At 41.5% G+C, this 19,678-nt stretch overlaps 2 protein-coding genes across 2 annotated transcripts in view; one reads left to right on the top strand and one right to left on the bottom strand.

Annotated features, from left to right (window-relative positions):
• Window positions 1-1,845, top strand: part of LOC137625794 (metaxin-2-like) — a 63,313-nt gene extending 61,468 nt beyond the window's left edge. The window contains exon 7 of the mRNA XM_068356681.1: window positions 1,392-1,845. Within this exon, the coding sequence (XP_068212782.1) occupies window positions 1,392-1,632 (241 nt within the window). The 3' untranslated portion in view covers window positions 1,633-1,845. The remainder of the gene's footprint in view (window positions 1-1,391) is intronic.
• An 11,738-nt stretch (window positions 1,846-13,583) lies between these two features.
• Window positions 13,584-19,678, bottom strand: part of Smu1 (Smu1 spliceosomal factor) — a 189,081-nt gene continuing 182,986 nt past the window's right edge. Inside the window, exons 10-11 of the mRNA XM_068356315.1 lie at window positions 14,555-14,713; window positions 13,584-13,885 (exon numbers count right to left, since the gene is read on the bottom strand). Of these exons, the coding sequence (XP_068212416.1) occupies window positions 13,787-13,885; window positions 14,555-14,713 (258 nt within the window). The 3' untranslated portion in view covers window positions 13,584-13,786. The remainder of the gene's footprint in view (window positions 13,886-14,554; window positions 14,714-19,678) is intronic.

Below are 19,678 nucleotides of genomic sequence, written 5' to 3'. Positions count from 1 at the left end.
ATATTTATTTTGATGTTACTTTCCTTGAAATATTTTATTTTTCCTTATTTCCTTTCCTCACTAGGCTATTTTCCCTGTTGGGGCCCGTGAGCTTATAGCATCCTGCTTTTCCAAGTAGGGTTGTAGCTTAGCATTTAATAATAATAATAATAATAATAATAATAATGAAGTTTACCATTATCAAGAAAATAACAATTTATATACTGTATCTTTGTTCCTACACAAACCTTCTATCTCTAATAGGAGTATGACTTAAGCAAAGCTGGAAACTGCTGTTTAATCTATTAATGAGGTAGTAGTAGTTGGTAGGTCATTCTCACCCTGCAGGAAGTGTAACCTTTATGTTGACTCCAACTGCCAGAATGCAGACTTACACTCTGCATCTGGCTGATTTCAGATTGAATAAATGTTCTTGCAGAAGTAGTGGAAGACGTTATCGAAGTCCAGGAAGAAGGGAGAACTTGAAGTTCATCTTCTCCGTAGTCATCATGCAGGTCAGTAACTATTCTCTCATAGGGAAAGAGACAACAGCATAACTAAACGAGACCCTTAGTACCTTCCGGGATTGGCAGATGCTTAAGGGAAGACAAGGGATTACACTGCTTCCCTTCATACTCGGCAGCGGAACAACTGCTTTTGATGGAGCACCAGCGATGTCCAAGAAATAAGAAATTTCTCAGGTTCTTGTTGTCCTCATCGTAAGGCCATACACACCAGGGATAGAACAGCAACAGACAGGAACAATTATGATGGATAAACTGTCACACAATTGGAGTTATAAAGAAACACTGCAAATTCTTGGCTTCTTCCATTAATATTCCTCTAAGTTAACTAGCTTTAAGACCATTTATTCAATCTGAAAGAAATGACAAAAGATTAAAACAGCAAGATAGGATGCCGAGATGTAAGTCAGTCAAATTGTAGGTTACTCTACCTGTTGGGTGGGTGGAGCCTACCAGCCACCCAGCGGGCAAATATGCTTACCTTGTTGATTACCCATTTCCAGCTTCAATTAAGTTATACTCCTATTAAAGGTCAAAGATTTGTATTACATCTGAGTAAGAGCAAAGCCTTCAGGTGAACTTATGAGTCTAGAAACTCAGCTTCTCTTTTATCTCGTCACTTAGTAGTTTACTAAACCACCGAGTCACATTTCTAGACTCTTCCTGCTTGAAGGATTAGTCCTTAGCAAAGATCAAAGTTGGACAGGTACATGTACAGAGAACGAACAGAAATGATGAAAAGGACCTTCAATATTATGTATAGAGTGTAATGCAGACTATATCTCGGATGGTACCCTTCTTGGGTACCGGGGCTCTGTTTAAGATTTATATTGAAAGCCTAAACCATCTCAATTTCTTTGATATGCTAATTCAGTTTTTGCCTTCCAGACCAACAGAATTGGATGCGTTGGTGTTTGGCCACCTGTTTACACTTCTCACGACCCCACTGCCAGACAACCGGCTTGCTACGATCGTTCGATCGTTTGCAAACCTCGTGAAACTCTGCCAGGTAGTTGAGAGAGACTTTTTCGAGAGGAACAATGGGGGGAGCAGCAGTGGCAATGGAGAAGGAGACTACGATAAATTAGAAGATTTGAATCAAGTTACCCTTGAAGCTGGGGCCATCTAGAGAGATGATATGTGATATTCCAAGAAATTTTTACCAGTCCATAAATGCTGTAAATACTGTAAAACATAGACATTTTGTTGATTATTAAATGTAAATGCTTCCATTATTGCAGATTTGTACAGATATGTTGTTGCCATAAAAATGCAGACATACAAAAATACAGACCACCTGTTACTTACAGATAATATATATATATCCTTATTAATAATAAAATATGTTTTCTTTGGCCTTTTCCAATTTATTAGTACTGTGTAAAACATTGCTAAATAATGTAAATTTCTACAGTGAACTAGTTTTACACAAATGAGAAATTGCCTGAACATTTGTGTACGAGTAGAAAGTGTTGGCTGTCTGACAAAGGGTCAGAATGAAACTAATTGTGTACACCTTGTACAATCAATGCACTATTTTTGTCAATGCTGTACACTATATGTAAAGATAGAAATCCTTCATTTAACCAAGTGGTAATTCCCTTGATGATTAGTGGACTAAATAATACACATTTTTAATACAATTTGTATTTTTCCTAGCTAAACAAACCCGAGTCATTTATATGGGTTAATGCTAATCATGTTTTCTACGACTGGGCAATCAAAAATTTGCTTGATTACACTATGCTTAATTGCTGGGCAACCATAGCCTATGCGGATGGAGCGAGAGGATTCTTCCTCACGTCATCTCACAAAACTCACTTGGTAAAAAACTTGCGGGGTGGTCGAGTGGGAAAATACAAATTGTATTGAAAATGTTTAGTATATTCCTACACAGATACAAATTTCTGAATCATTTATATGGGAGTCTACCTTAGGAGGGAGGAAATCTCCGTGAAGTTGAGAGGTATCCTCTTCCTCTCTGAAAGATACAATTACTATAAGTAATCCCTCTTAAGGAGAGAATGCCTTAATGAAATCATTGGGGTTCAGCACAGCATATCATTCCCGTTCCTAAGCTTGTGACAGGCAAGAGGGCTCTCGAACTGTGGATTTTTTTCCCTCAGTTTGATTCCAAATTTCTCTTATCCATTCTTTTTCTATTACTTATTATTGCTTCATCCTCCTTCATATATATCAACTGTCTCCAACCTTACTGTAAAAACTCTCTTACCCATATCACTGACCAGACTTTTTTTGAGGGGACATCGTATCCAGTGTTAGATCTTTTTCAACATCAATTGTGGTAGCTGTGTTGCTCTTGCCAACTATCCGATAATGTTTGGACAACTAAAAGTGTCGGTATTCTTATACTGGCACATGGAATATTCTCAAACAAAAATTTGGCCTTCGGGTTCCAGGAGTTGGCCAGTTTCATAAACATAGGACTCTCGGCATTCTGTCCGGTTTGCCTGCCATTATGATTAAGTGGGAATGATTGTCTTCTTAAAATGCTCTCATTTCTATCAAGCACATTTGGCATACTCTTGAGCCACTCTAATCATAGTGGTACTATTCCTTCAGGGCAGGGTAGGGAGTAAAAATTGGTGAAGAAATTAATTTATGAAAGGCTAATGGGGTATCATTATGATTTCAGAGTTAATATTCTATTCCTCCCCCTCAAAAAATAATGAATACTCTTAATGTTCTGCGTACCTCTAGACCAAATGGCGAAGCCCAGACACTGGTGACGACCTCTGATAAGGAAAATTCTGTTGAATACAGAAATAAAAAGGATTCCTCCAACAATACTTGTTTGTCTAGTGTCGTTACACTAGAACATTTTGTTCCTTCTTCCCCAGACCCCAAGGGGCTAAAAGCCTTGGGGGTAACAATGGAAATACGAGAGTTCTATATTGCGTAGGAATTTCCTGCAATATGAATTATTTAGTATTATACATCGTAAAACCTTTTGGGAAAACTGAAAGGATTTAATTAAAACTTTTAAATGACAAAGAGAATTTTGAATGCCATGTCACTTTTGGTGATTCTTTAAAGATTCAGTAAAAACTGCCTTCCTTAAAATCAAGAATAAAGAAGTCCAAGGCCTTTGTAACTATGTAAAGCTTTACAACCTCTCAAATATTTCTAATTTGACTTTGTACTTAAAGACACTGATCACCAAGGAGAAGAAGAAGAAATTTCACCAAGAATTGTTGCCAAACCAGTCTGGCATCTCGCTTCCTACAGGGAAGGGCATAACAACGTGATCAGAGTCTATGAGTGTCTGGAGAAAAAAGTATGTACAATCCAACAAGGTAATTAAAAAAGATGTGGTCATAGTTTGCTAGTTAAAGCTGGCAATGAAATGCAAGCAGTGCTGCTTACTAATTTTGCATCATCCTCATCTGACATAATTGAAGGGTATCTCCACATTTAACTTTTAATCAGGCAAAAGGTATAAAGTAATTTATAGTACAGATCTGTATGAGTTCACAGAGGGGGACGTATTGAATAGGTGTTCTCCCATTGTTTGTAAAGTTAAAAAGCTGAAAGGAACTAATGGTGCTATCTTGGTAGTTTTTACCTCACCTTATCTGCCAGACTATATAAAGATCTGTCATTTAAACATAACTGTTGAAATATTACATCCTTGGCCTGTCCAATGTTATACATGCAATGTTTTTGGGCACATTAATACCCGATGCAATAGTGGCCAAAGATGCTTCAAGTGTTCCAATTTCCATGACTTCATTGGAGATTGTAAAAAGACAAATTTTGTTTTCACTGTGAAGGAGCTCACTCGCCAAATTCACTACATTGTCCTAAATATAGACAGGAACAATCAAACGTTGAAACTGCAAATGACGAACATATAACCTTTGGTGCAGTAATGAGAAAACTATGGGTGGTAATAATGTCCAAGGATTAACTTATACAAGAATTTTGTTTAATCCATGTGATCCAACTTCCAGTTCCAATACTGTCCGTACTTCCATGTGACCTAATTTATAGAATAAGGATCAGTCTACCTCCAATGCATCAAATCAATTTAAACTATTGCACTCTAGTACCTCTGCCATTACTCCAAAAAGTTTAGCTATACTCATGTATCCCAATAGTGTAGAAAATTATAAGAACACACACTGATTCATGTACAGAACAGGTGTGACATACTAACAACTTCCAATACAAAGAGTTCTTATGAGGTAGAGATGGCTGACCCTGTACCTAAGGAATCCAAATCGGAGAGTAAAAACAGGAACCAAAAATTGGAACCCCTCCAAAGACAAAAAAGCAAATAATGAAGAATATGTGAGTGAGCCTGAAGAGACGTCTTCTAAATTTCCTATAAAGGTAGATTCTGCGGCTAAGGTAGCAAGTAGAACTGGTGCAAAAACAGGAAGAATGCCTGGACTCCCAGCTTCTAAGTCTGAACCCAACTTAACAATTAACCAGGCTACCAAACATGTAGTAAAAGTCAAGGTCTATAAGAACCCTTATGATAGTCAAGGAACTGAAGGAAACTCAATCGATTACGAATCATTAGAAGAAATGAATCCATCACCAGTTATTGGAATCTCTGGAAAAGCAAAGGTGTTACATAAGACCACAGTAGAGAAGAAAGCAACACACAAATATTGTGTGGTTGCAAAGATTGTTTCATTTCAGAATTTTGTAAAATCAAAAACATTAATATACATAAAATTGGAAATATGACTGACAACTTCATCAAGAACAAAATCACAAATTTTAAGTAATTTTTATTTTTCCTAACAGTACTTACCTCGAACTACTTTCTTAAGAGTATCTGGGATCTCCTTCCCATCCGACCAGAGTTTTGTGTAGTTTATCCTAAACCAATTTTCTATGAGGGGTAATCTCAGGCGGAGTGATACGTGCCGAGGCTAACCCCGGATCAGAGAGCATGCTTGCTCAGGTCTCGACCTCCAGTAAGTTCTCTGGTCGCGTCGCGATATCATCTCGCCGCTTTCCTAATCCCAGTGTGACTTTGTGTGTCCCCGACCCCTTTGTGTCTCGCGCGGTACCCACGTGGTCCCCTTGTCCTTTCCCTGTGCGTGCTTGTGTCTCGTAGTGCTTTCACCTGCCTCATGGAGCATCCCCGCCGTTGTCCTGGGCCTATGGCCAGTAAATCGTGTGGAGCGTTCCTCTCGAAGCCCGAAGTTGACCCGCACTCCTTGTGTTCCTCGTGCAGGGGCAGCGTTTGTTCCCCTTCCGCCACGTGTCCGGAGTGCGAGTCGTGGAATAAGGTACAGTGGGTGCGGTATAGCACCAAGAAGAAGAAGGCGGCGAAGAAGTCGCCTAAGAAGCCGAGCGTCCCTTCCTCCCTTGCTTCGCCGGACGTCTCGTCGGACCGAGATTCCCTTCCAAGAGTCTGACCTTCAGGATAGTGGAGTTGTGACGTCGTTCCAGGCGAGTGAGGGGCCTGAGGGAGGGGCGGGAGTGTGTACGTATGTGTGTTGACCATCTGATATAGAAGCCTGTAATAGGCACTCTTCATCTAGAAAAATTTATAGAAAAGTTTAACCAAAATTAAAATGATAATTAGGAAGCAAATCATAATACAAGTAAACACCAGGAAATTACATCTAAAGAACCAAAACTTAATCTGAAAAGTAATGCTAGTACAGTTAAACAGACACCCAACTGCAGAAAAATAAGCAGAAGTAATGCTCTTCCCAGTGGGAAATACATCTCCATTGCCTTAATAATCAGTCCTTACATAATTCAGTGGAATGTTAATGGCCTTAAAGCCCATTTACATCTAGGGAAAAGATTATTAAAAAATTATAACCCTATTGCAATATGCCTACAGCATACTAATGTTACTGTTATTTCAATAGGAAATTATAACCTAGCATCTTACACACTCCCTTCTGCTGATGCATTAGGAACTGCTATCTACATCCATAATAAAAATAACTTACAATGCTAAGATTTTTAACACTTCAGAATTTCAATAATCTGGAGTTAAAATACAGGTGAATAATAACTTTTAATATTTTTTAATATATGCAATGAACCCTCTAGTTAAAGTACAATTTGTAAAATATAACCAAAGAACTTCCAGATAATCAGACTTCAATTCCCAAAATTCCCTTTGGGACACTAATTGTGTTAGTGTTGATACAAATGGTTTCAAGGTTGAAGAAAGTCAATGATAACAACCTATGTATATTAAATGAGATGTCTGTCCCGTGTGATGGGGATGCGGACAGTCATCAGGCGCTCACTGATGGCCTTGGGAGCGAGGTTGTGCTGCTGCACTAGCTGGGAACGGATGGCGAAGCCGACACCGTGGATGCGAGGCTCCTCTAGGGCCTTGCCTTTCCAGAAGATGGTGTAGCCTGTTCCAGCTTCCCTGATGTTGCCCTCTTCGGGTAGTCTGGTCTCGCTAAGAGCCGCCACATCAACATTGAAGCGGGCTAGCTCCTTGCAGACGAGGGCTGTACGTCGTTCCGGGCGGTTGGTGTTCGTCACGTCTTGGAGGGTGCGGATGTTCCACGCACCTAAGGTTAATATTTTTTTCTTGTTATTTCGACCGCATTAGTGGGATGTCCGCCAGCCGCGGTGAGCTGACCAGACGGGTTTGCCGTGTCCGATGTTTACCCCACCTTTTCTAGGGGCCTCCCCATGTGGGGTGGGCTGCGGTGTCCTCAATAGGCCAGCCCAGTCACGGGTCCAGCTGCCGAACTCTGGTGTCACGGCACCGTCACCAGAGAGCGACTGAATCTTAGACTCGCCGCCTGAGTGCAGTCGTGGGCTAAGGGCTTCCAGCTATCCAGGCCTGCCCCCTTCACCCACAGTGCTGTCGCCTCAGGACTTGCTGGTGGTGGTGATGATGATGATGGTGAGAAAGAGATGAAGGGTGGAGGAAACGACAGAATGCCAGTAGCTAGGTATTTTGTTTTGGGTGGTCGTGGCTTTGCAATGGCCACGCACACACACTTGGCCCACATCATTTTCACCGCGGCTCAAGACATATGAGACAGGCGGCTTCTCCGATGTTGGTTGCATCGGGCTGCCGGGTTCTTGTTATGTCAAGGCCCGCCTTGTTGCCTGCCCGACAGGCATTGCCCTCTTCCGCCGGTGCTGGGAAGCTCCGCCGTTAGGGTCTTGTTTGGTTTGATTTTGGAGTTTTCCTTCTCCTAGCCTTTGCCTATCTTAAAATAAAGGAGAAGGCCTATAGGGGTCCAGTCTTGGTCTGGTCTCTCAGAACTGGCCTTAGCGGTATGGTTGAGCCTGCCAGGGTGGATAAACTACCCCTCCGCCATTGCCCAGCCCATCATTGGGACACTCTCACCCTGATCTCTGTCTACGCCCCGACTATGACCTCAACTGATGATAACAAAGCTGCCTTCTACACCCAGCTCGACCGCACCATCCAGGCAGTGCCCGCCAATGACAAGCTCGTTGTGCTTGGCGACTTTAATGCCCGAGTAGGCAAAGACCATCGCCTGTGGTAGGGAATCATCGGCCGCCATGGCATTGGAAATTGCAACGCCAATGGCCAACTCCTACTGGGTCTGTGTGCAGAACACCAACTTGTGGTAACCAACACCATCTTCCAGTTACCAAAGCGACAAAAGACCACATGGAGACACCCACGGTCTAAACACTGGCACACCCTGGACTACGTCCTGACCAGAGCCAGAGACCGAGGAGACGTCCGCATCACCCGATCCATGCCCGGAGCGGACGACTGCTGGACGGACCACAGACTCCTCATCTCCCGTCTCTCCGTGACGACCCTATGACCACCCAGAAGGGCACCTGACAGCGTACCACACCAACGCTTTGATTGTAGTAAGCTCCGCAACCCACAGGTGGCACAGAACTACAAGGAGGCCTGCGAACAATACCTCGCAAACCCTGTGGGTCAGGCCACTGTCGAGCACCACTGGACCACCCTCAGAAACGCCATGGCCCGTGCCGCGGAGGAAACACTAGGCTTCACCACCAAGAAACGGCAGGATTGGTTTGATGAGAATGATGCTACCATCTCTCTTCTCATTGAAACCAAACGACAAGCACGCCTGACTTTGGAAAACCAACCAACAGCAGCTAACAAATGTGCTCACAAGGTGGCTGAAGCTGGTTGCCAAAGAGGTATCCGTGAAGCCCAGAACACCTGGTGGCAAAGAAAAGCTGCAGAAATACAGTTTCGCTGACCAACGTGACCTGCGCAGCTTCTATGCAGCAACAAAAGAAATATTCGGTCCCACACGGTCATCAGTGGGCAGCCTGAAGGACGCGGATGGGGCCACGACCATCACCGACAGCGAGGGCATCCTGGCCAGGTGGAGGTCTCACTTTGAGAACCTCCTCAATGACCAAGCAGACACCCCAGACGATCTCCTGCGAATGACCCCGCAGCATCCCGTCCGTCACTGGATGGCACTACCACCCTCCATCCATGACTTCAACAAGGCCCTGCAGCGCATGAAGCCCGGCAAAGCCCCAGGGCCAGAAAACATCCAGTTGGAGCTCCTCACTCACGGTGGCCCCGGCTTGAGGAACCGTTTGATGCTCCTTATACTGAAAATATGGGAGACCAAGACCCCCCCCAGTGACTTCTGCGATGCAAACATCACTACCATCTTCAAGAAGGGAGACAGGGAGAACTGTAACAACTACCGGGGAATATCACTACTAAGCATCGCGAGTAAGATTTTCGCTCGGATTCTCCTTGACCGCCTCCTTATTCTCGCAGAAGACGTCCTGCCAGAGTCCCAGTGCGGCTTTCGACCTTCCCGCGGGACCATAGACATGATCTTCTGTGCGCGACAACTACAAGAGAAGAGCCTCGAACAACAACAGCCCATAATGTTCATCTTCTGGGATTTGAAAAAGGCCTTCGACAAAGTACCTCGACCTGCCATATGAGCTGTCCTCAAAAGATATGGCTGCCCACCCGATTTTGTCAAGCTGGTGCGTGCCCTCCATGACGGAATGGTTGGGAGAGTCTGCCACCAGAACTCTCTTTCAGACCCATTCCCCATCAACAGCGGCCTGAAGCAGGGCTGTGTTCTGGCCCCGACGTGTTTCTCGCTATACACCGCAGCAATGCTCAACGAGATTCCCCCAGACACACCCTCAGTCGACCTACGTTTCCGCATGGATGGAGGCGCTTTCAACCTCGCTAGACTCCGCGCCAGAACCAAGACCACCTTGTGTGCAGTGCAAGAACTGCAGTATGCTGACGACAATGCCACCCCAGGTCAGACGGCAGAGGACCTGCAGTCGTTAGCTGATGCATACAACTCTGCCTACGAACGTTTTGGGATGCAAGTCAACTCAGACAAAACCAAGACCCTCGTCCAACATCCACCAGGACTGATGCTCCCCAACTTCAATACCACAGTGAATGACCAACCGTTAGAACAGGTGGACCAGTTTTCCTACCTAGGGAGCATCCTAACATTAGCTCCCACAAGCAAAAAGGACGTGGAGAACAGGATCAGGGCAGCCCACTCCGCCTTTGGCCGACTCAACCGCCGCGTATTTAACAACCACGCACTGACAATGACCACCAAAATAATGGTGTTCAGGGCAGTAGTCCTCTCCACGCTCCTGTATGCATGTGAAACATGGACGCTATATAGTAACGATCTTAAAAACCTAGAACGCTTCCAACAAATGAAACTAAGGCAGATCTTGAAAATCCCCTGGGAGAGCCACACCACCAACATTGAAGTCTCAGCACGTGCCTCGCTGTCCAGCGTGGAGGCCACCATCATCCACCACCGCCTCCGCTGGATAGGACACGTGCATAGGATGGATCCATCTAGGCTCCCAAAGAAAATATTCTACGGAGAACTGACCCAGGGCACCAGACCTCGAGGAGCCCCGAAAATGCGCTATAAAGATCAACTAAAGCGCACCCTGGCTCTAACTGACATCGATCCTTCCTCATGGGAAGAAACAGCCAGGGACAGGAAAACCTGGAGGAGTACAGTACACCATGGCACCGTGGACTTCGAGGAGAGGAGGAGACAAAATGAGGAGGCTAGGAGGAGAAGAAGGAGAGAGCGATTAGAACAGCCCCGCCCACCACCTACCCTCCCATGTGAACACTGTCCGCGACTCTTCCACCACAGACTAGGACTTAACAGCCACATCAGGCATAAGCACCCACCCCACAGATAGGAGGCTGATGGCTAACGACAGAACCCAATACTCGGACACGAGTGGGCGCCGACGACGACGACGACATTAAATGAGGAATATACCAGCACTTATTATTCAAAAGCTCATGGAACATATCCCTCACCAGACTTCACTATTTGTTACAATAATATTGTAGAAAGGTTTGAATGGAGCGTGCTAGATGACCTTGATAGCAGCAACCATTTTCCTATACACTATTAGTAACCAGGTTCGGATGTGCAACAAGTCCTGCCACTTAGCGTTATAACACAAATAAAGCTGACTGCGATAAGTTCAAATTTTATACAAGTCAAGTACCTCCATTCAGTTATTCACAAAATCATGATGAAACAAATAAATTCTTCGTGGACTTCATCAGCCAGGCAGCTAACAAATCTATGCTTCTGACTAGAGCTTGCTTAATGAAACACTCAGTCCTTTGGTGCTCAGATACACTAGCCGAACTAATAAAGGAAAAGCATGCAATTGGTAGAAAATTAAAAACATTCAATAAAAGATTCAAAAACTTGAGTACTGGTTCCTTTATGATTGAAATTACAATTAATAAACTGGTTGATTATAGCAATAGAAATTATATTAAAACCATATTTAATAAAATCTCTACTAAATTTAGAAAGGAAGCAATAAAAGGCAGGATAATATAAAGGCAAAAATTTTTCCATTATATTGGAAAATACCCAAATGAAAAAGGAAGAAAATAAGCACCGTTAATAACAGACCAAACAGAGGACAACCACACGATACACACAAGAACAGAGAACAGAGCACTCAACGCTCAATGGCGTCCCTCTTACGTGCTGCCATCTACCGGCGTAAACAAGATCTACATCGGATGTTGGAGCATTACTTCGGGTGTCGAGACAAAAACTTGATGGAATTTACTTAGGATGTTGGAACAATCGTATGTTAAGACAATTGTATGAAGAGGTTCCACTGTACAGGAGAGGGGGTTCCCAGCCCCCTCGTCCCGTCCCTTTTAGTCGCCTCTTACGACACGTAGGGATACGTTGGCGCTATTCTAATTGTTTTTATGCCCCCGCGGCCACAGGAATTTTTTTCTCTGCTTCACGATATCAAGAAAAACAACTATTTCTGAAGTGTTCAAGACTGTGAGTGACTATATCATTAGTAAATGTGGGTTGGATTTCAAGTTTTATTTGGGCGTATGTTCAGATGGTGCTGTCAAAATGACAGGATAGCATTCAGGAGTTGTTACCCAGATTAATGTGCTTGTCACAGATTAAAATTCGACGCAGTGCTTCCTTCAACGTGAAAGCCTTGCAACCAATAAAAAATGTACACAGAACTAGGCATTATGCTCAATGAGGTTGTAATGACTGTGAATTATGTAAAGGCGAATGTTTTAAATTCAAGATTATTCATTGCATTATGAGATAATATGCGAGCTAATCATATAAAAAATCCTATTGCATACTGACGTACGTTGGATATCTAGGGAGAAAGTCCTATTAAGAGCGTTTGAGCTACAAAATGAGCTTACAGAGTTTCATCCGGACAAAAAACCAAATTGGTTACAATTATTAAGAGATGAGTATTTGTTAGTCAAGCTGGCTTATTTGGCTGATATCTTTTTTATCTTTGATGATCTCAACTCCTACAGGCAGGGAACAATGGGTTTGTGTTTTACAATGGCAGATAAGATCGACAAACAGAAACAAAAGCTAGAAGCATGAGAGTCGAGTGCCATGAGATTGTTATGACATGCTTCATCAATTAGTGACAATCACCACTGATGCCTGCGAAGACCGTATGTTACATCACTATGAAATGTCATCGGAGAACACTTAAAGTAGTATCTGGACTATTAATCTGGTAAACTCATTTCAGTTTTACTTTCCAGTAGAAGATCCACGGGAAGTGAATGGATGGATCAGAAATACGTTTATTCCTAAGCAAGATGACTTAATTGACATTATGGACGACAAATTGTTGGAGTTGTCTGGTAACAAAGGATTGAAGAGGACTTTAGATACTAGATCATCACTTGGTTCATTTTAGATTAAAGTGAAAGCAGAAAACAATGAGCTTAGTGAAATTGGTCTAACAACTCTTCTTCCATTTCCTTTTACACACCTCTGCAAGACTGGCTTCTCAACCAGAGTGTCATTACATCAAACTACAGAAATAATAGGGACATTCATTCTCCATTGTATGCGGCGCTGTCCTCAAATGAACCGCGACTGGATAAACTTACAAAGAAGCACACTCACGTTTCACATAAGAAATGGTAAGATAATAAAATGCTTATATAATATTGTATTATTTGTTTACAACATGAATATAAGATAAAAAATGTCCACTTTTATCGGGTTCAATATATATATTGTTTCCGGCATAAATCAATATTACCGGTCCCTGGCACAACTGAAACAAAAAGGGTGGTATACCCCATCAAAAAGTTTGAAAAGTACTGTACTGCCTTACAGAACAGTAAATAACATCTTAGTTCCAATTTTCTTACATAATACCATTCTATAATAATAGGTCTTCTTTTATATAAATTGTACCCATTCACAAATCACAAAAATTTTTAAATTTTGACAACTTTTTTTTTTCTCTTTTCAGATTATGACTTCTATGGCCTGGCTTCCTTCTGACTGTCACAAATTGTTCCCCATTTTCTCAGGAAGGTTTTCCTAAGATTTTTAGTATAGTTAGTTTTTTCAAATATTCTTAATAAATATTTAAAATATAAATTGGTGTTATCTAACTTTTCAGATGCTTTTAGCATTCTTGAAAGTATATTTTTTATAAGAAATATAAAGGTTCATAAACAAATATATTTTATCATTTTTTTTTTTTATCCGGGATCAACCTTAACCCTGCCACACCTAAATCGGTTGGTGAAGTAATGAAACCCATCCAGGGTTAAATCAATAGACTTTTATCAGAATAGGAAGGAAATCAGCAATATTGCATCATTACTTTAAATATTTGCCTCTACTACAAATATGGTATACAGACCTCTTAAAGTATAGAATAAAAATAATACAGTAGACGCAAATATCACTATCACGATTTCTGGTACAAATGGTGAGTACAGTATACCAAAATGGCCAACCACCATAAACCTAAGGCTTCCAAAGCTTGAGGAGACAATCTTCACCAAAGGTTGCAAGAAGGTTCTGATGGGGATGGTGACACATTCCAATCACTGGCTGTTCATGAACCTGTAAAAATAATACAATCATAAAACTATCCCTGATGATGTTCATTCAAATAATTAAACATAAAATTTACTACTGTCTTAGTTTCAAATGGTAAGAAACCTTTGTAGTGGCACTACGAGGTAAAGCCTAAAGAGGCTGGGCAGGAAGAAAGGAAGTGGGAGTAAATTACAGAAATATAAAGTTGATGGGAAAGCCTAGTGTATCACTTTAGGTGCCCTAATGGCACTACCCCATTACCAAATTGGTAAATTAAGTCATTATTTATTTCTGTTTAACTGTCATTTTCATTCATTAGGTTAGATATAAAATTTACTCTATTTTTTAATTCTAATCAGATTTTTGTCCTGTTATTTCCATACCTACTGCTTTTATAAACCTCCATTTTCTATCTTATTTTTACTGCATGGCATAAATCTTTTTTTATTCTTTGCAAATGGAATATTTTCATATATCTTTCTCAATTTTATCATGCTGCAGCTACTCTCTTAACTCCTGCTTCCTTGTCTAGTGTGTCTTCTAAGAGTTTCCCATTTATACCAACAGTGTTCTCCACAATTCTCTTTAGTGAAGGGTTACTGTATACTACCTGTACACATATAAATAGGTACTGTACATACTACTGTGCTATTCAAATTATGGATACTTAAAAACTTGGTATCAAGTACTTACATTCAAAGTTCTCTCTAGCTTGCCGGTTGATGTAGAGAAGCAGTAAAGCACATGATCTTCACCAACGCAGTAAATCCATTCTCCACGTGGGGATACAACACAGGCCACAAAGTCACCACCTTCACGTTTACCTGAAGACAGTGAACGTACTGTTTGTCCCTGAAGATTAAACAATAGATGGTTAACAAAACGACATAAAATAGAAAATAAAAAATACCGTTTGATCTTGATTATGATTCCTATATAATGTCCACAGGTAACTTTTATTTTGCTTAAGTATACAAACCTGAGACTTCTAATAGGAGTATAACTTCAGTGAAGCTGAAACTTGGCTATTAGTTTTTTAACAGGGTAAATATAGTTGCTGGCAGGAGGAGGTTAGTAACTGAAGGACTCAGGTTTGTATAGTTAGGAAGAATACGAATTACTTTTAAATTTAGTGATTTGTTCAGACACGAATACAAACCCTTGTGCTTTAATGGGAAAGTCATCCTATGAAGGAAGTCCATATAACCAAGTTAGCTGGTTTGCTAACATGGGAAATGTTAATCCACTTTGATCCCGTGGAAAAGCAGAAGTCAACCTCCTTGTAACCTGAGCATGAAGATATCGTAATTGTTAGGCTAGGTCCCTACCAAGAGACTGGTAGGCAGCCATGGAAGAACCTACTGTATATCCATAAGTATATGTTACCCAAATGTAAAGTCATTATGAGAAATGGATTTGTATACATCCACCCCTCATCACCCTTGTCTGGGAGGATCGGGAAGATACATCAATACGAAACTTATCTATAGAAAAGTTACTTGGTTGTGAAGCTTTCCTGTATCTAGTGTCCGGTCCTCCAATAACGGAAAGAATGAATGAATGAATGATTTGAAGTTCTCTGGCATCCTGACATCGAAGGTCATCGACGCTGATATCGTTTATTATAAATAAAGATTAAAAGAATGTTCAATTAAAACCAAAAAAGTAAATATGTTATAAAAGCTTAATAGCATTAAGAAGACTTGCTTCTGATATAAATTTACAAATGCCACTAGCATTGTACGACACATCATGTCCAAGGATCTTGGCAAGGATAAATCTGCCATCCTCCCCCTGAGCCTCAAACAGATAATTATTTCTTTCTGTGCTATAAGTGGGACATTCGGTCAACAAATGCCTCACTGTCAAGGGTATCAAACACTTGTTGCAATATGGTTGGTGTTGGCTAGCCACGAGAAACTCGTGTGTCATCTGAGTGCGACCAATGAGGAGACGACAAAGAGTAGTCTCCCATTTTCGGGGGATCGAATTATACCTCCAAGGGGCTATAACAATCGCAATTTCTCTCATCTTATTTCCGGTTAAACTATCCCAATGCTGTTGCCAATTGTTATAAATAGAATTCTTAAATGCTGGTAAAAAATCATTACAGAGAATGGGATACCTTCTTGGTAGCAACTAGGCTGCAGCACTCTTTACCAGTGAATCTGCCTCTTCATTTCCAGACAAACCTACGTTGTGCCGGAACCCAGCAAAATTGAACTGTTATACCTTTTAGGCCAATAATTAAAAGCCTCTCTAAAATCTTTAAAACCGAAGGGTTACTAGAATTAAAACCTTATAAAGCTTGAAGGACACTTCTTCAATCACTATAAATGGTAAAATTGCCCTCCTCTTTTAACGCTATTTTCTCAGTAGCGGTTAGTATGCCATATAATTCAGCAGTAAATATGGAAGGTATTGGAGGAAGTGCACCTCTACAGTTAAAAGAACTACCATATACTCCAAGTCCAACGCCAGCATCAGATTTGGAGCCAATAGGTATTTATAAAAGTTGATTCGCTATGTTCTTCAACATGTTCCATAAAAAAGAGACCTAGCTCCTAATTCAGTCATATATTTTCTAACACCAATAAAATATTTACAAAAAGATATCTCTGGTAATTTCCATAGAGGGGTTGATGATATCTTAAATGGAAGCACCTTACCTCTAATTATATCAAGACTATTTAATAATTGTTTTACCCGAAAGCCATAAGGTTGAGGAGACTTAGGGTGCAACTCAAAGCATGTTGAGTGCCTTACAAGGCCTGCAGTCTGAAAGACTAAAGAGTTAGGGAGTCTTTGTAACCTAAACCAATACCGAGTAATGGAAGATATTCGGTAATGGTCTATAGGTAACTCTCCAGCATCAACATGGAGACTTGGTATAAGTGAGGTTATAAATGCTCCTGTTTACAATCTAATACCAGCATGATGTATTGAATTTAATATCTTTAATCAACTTGGGGTGGCTGAGGAGTATATTTCACACCCATAACTAATTTTGGAAAAAAATGAGGGCTTGTATAATTTTAAAATAGTTTTAAGGTCTGGCCCCATGATGTATGGGACAATACTTTTTAAAGATTTAGAGCCTCGAGACATTTAGCTTTCAACGCCCTCAAGTGAGAAACCCATGTAAGCCTAGAATCGAAAATCAATCCTAAAAATTTAGCTTCACCTACACATGGGATCCATTGACCTTTCATGTATAAATCTGGATGTACTCCCTGGATACGACAGAAATGGTCAATAGTAGTTTTATTTGTTGAAAACTTGAACCCGTTCATATCAGCCCAGTGAATAATTTTGTCAACTGCGAGTTGAAGATTTCTCTCAACCATTGCCATTCTAGCTCCAGCAAATGATATGGAGAGATCATCCCCAAATAGTGTTGAGAGAATATCTTGGGAATGACTGAGGATATCCCATTAATTTCTAGTGCAAACAGGGTTACAATCCACAGACTACCCTGGGGAACTCCTCCTTCTTGACATTTCATCTTTGATATAGTTTCCCCCACTCTCACTTGAAAAACTCGATGTGAAAAAAATTATTGGATAAACAGTGGTAGCTCTCCTCTTAATCCCAATTCATGAATGGTCTTAAGTACACCATATCTCCATGCAGTATCATATGCCTTTTCAAGGTAAAAAAAGGCTGTTACATGGTGCTGTTCGGAAGCAAAGGCTTCACAAATAGAGGACTTAAGTCGTATCAACACATCAGTTGTTGAGTGCATTTTTCTTAATCCACATTGGATCGGGGATCAAATACCTTTCTTTTCCAGGTACCACATCAGTCTTCCATTGACCACCTTCTCCATGATCTTACATAAGCAAGATGTCAATGCAATTGGTCGATAGTTTGCTGCTAAAAACTTATCCTTACCCGGTTTTTATACATACCACGGCACTTCCCCCAATTTTGGGGGGTAGCCGACATCAAACAAATGAAACAAAAAAGGGGACGTCTCCTCTCTATGTTCCTCCCAGCCTGACAAGGGACTCAACCGAATACGGCTGATACTGATAGGGTGGCACAGCCCACCCTCTCACATTATCCACCACAGATGAAGCTTCATAATGCTGAATCCCCTACTGCTGCTACCTCCGTGGTCATCTAAGGCACCGGAGGAAGCAGCAGGGCCTGCCGGAACTGCGTCACAATCGCTCGCCATTCATTCCTATTTCTAGCACGCTCTCTTGCCTCTCTCACATCTATCACCCAGAGCTTTCTTCACTCCATCCATCCACCCAAACCTTGGCCTTCCTCTTGTACTTCTCCCATCAACTCTTGCATTCATCACCTTCTTTAGCAGACAGCCATTTTCCATCCTCTCAACATGGCCAAACCACCTCAACACATTCATATCCACTCTAGCTGCTAACTCATTTCTTACACCCGTTCTCACCCTCACCACTTCGTTCCTAACTCTATCTACTCGAGATACACCAGCCATACTCCTTAGACACTTCATCTCAAACACAATCAATTTCTGTCTCTCCGTCACTTTCACCCTTCATTCACTCTCTGACGTACATCTGCTTCCACTCCACCATTTGCTGCAACAATAGACCCCAAGTATTTAAACTGATCCACCTCCTCAAATAACTCTCCATTCACATAACATTCAACCTCGCACCACCTTCCCTTCTCGTACATCTCATAACCTTACTCTTACCCACATTAACTCTTAACTTCCTTCTCTCACACACCCTCCCAAATTCTGTCACTAATCATCCAAGCTTCTCTTCCACGTCTGCAACCAGTACAGTATCACCCGCAAACAACAATTGATTTACTTCCCATTCATGGTTATTCTCGTCTACCAGTTTTAATCCTCGTCCAAGCACTCGAGCATTCACCTCTCTCACCACTCCATCAACATACATACAAGTTAAACAACCACGGCGACATCACACATCCCTGTCTCAGCCCACTCTCACCGGAAACCAATCGCTCACTTCATTTCCTATCCTAACACATGCATTACTACCTTTGTAGAAACTTTTCACTGCTTGCAACAACCTTCCACCAACTCCATATAACCTCATCACATTCCACATTGCTTCCCTATCAATTCTATCATACGCTTTCTCCAGATCCATAAACGCAACATACACCTCCTTACCTTTTGCTAAATATTTCTCGCATATCTGCCTAACTGTAAAAATCTGATTCATACAACCCCTACCTCTTCTAAAACCACCCTGTATTTATAAGATTGCATTCTCTGTTTTATCCTTAATCCTCTTAATCAGTACTCTACCATACACTTTTCCAACTACACTCAACAAACTAATACCCCTTGAATTACAACACTCATGCACATCTCCCTTACCCTTATATAGTGGTACAATACATGCACAAACCCAATAGACTGGTACCATTGACAACACAAAACACATATTAAACAATCTCACCAACCATTCAAGTACAGTCACACCCCCTTCCTTCAACATCTCAGCTCTCACACCATCCATTCCAGATGCTTTTCCTACTCTCGTTTCATCTAGTGCTCTCCTCACTTCCTCTATCGTAATCTCTCTCATTCTCATCTCCCATCACCGGCACCTCAACACCTGCAACAGCAATTGTATCTGCCTCCCTATTATCCTCAACATTCAGTTAACTTTCAAAATATTCTGCCAAACTTTTCTTTGCCTCCTCTCCTTTTAACAACCTTCCATTTCCATCTTTCACTGTCTCTTCAATTCTTGAGCCAGCCTTCCTTACTCTCTTCACTTCTTTCCAAAACTACTTCTTATTCTCTTCATATGAATGACCCAATCCCTGACCCCACCTCAGGTC

The sequence above is a fragment of the Palaemon carinicauda genome, chromosome 32 (assembly GCF_036898095.1).
Source record: "Palaemon carinicauda isolate YSFRI2023 chromosome 32, ASM3689809v2, whole genome shotgun sequence".
Classification (NCBI taxonomy): Eukaryota; Metazoa; Arthropoda; class Malacostraca; order Decapoda; family Palaemonidae; genus Palaemon; species Palaemon carinicauda.
Note: the sequence above shows the minus strand (reverse complement) of the source record. Positions and strands in the feature narration are given on the sequence as shown.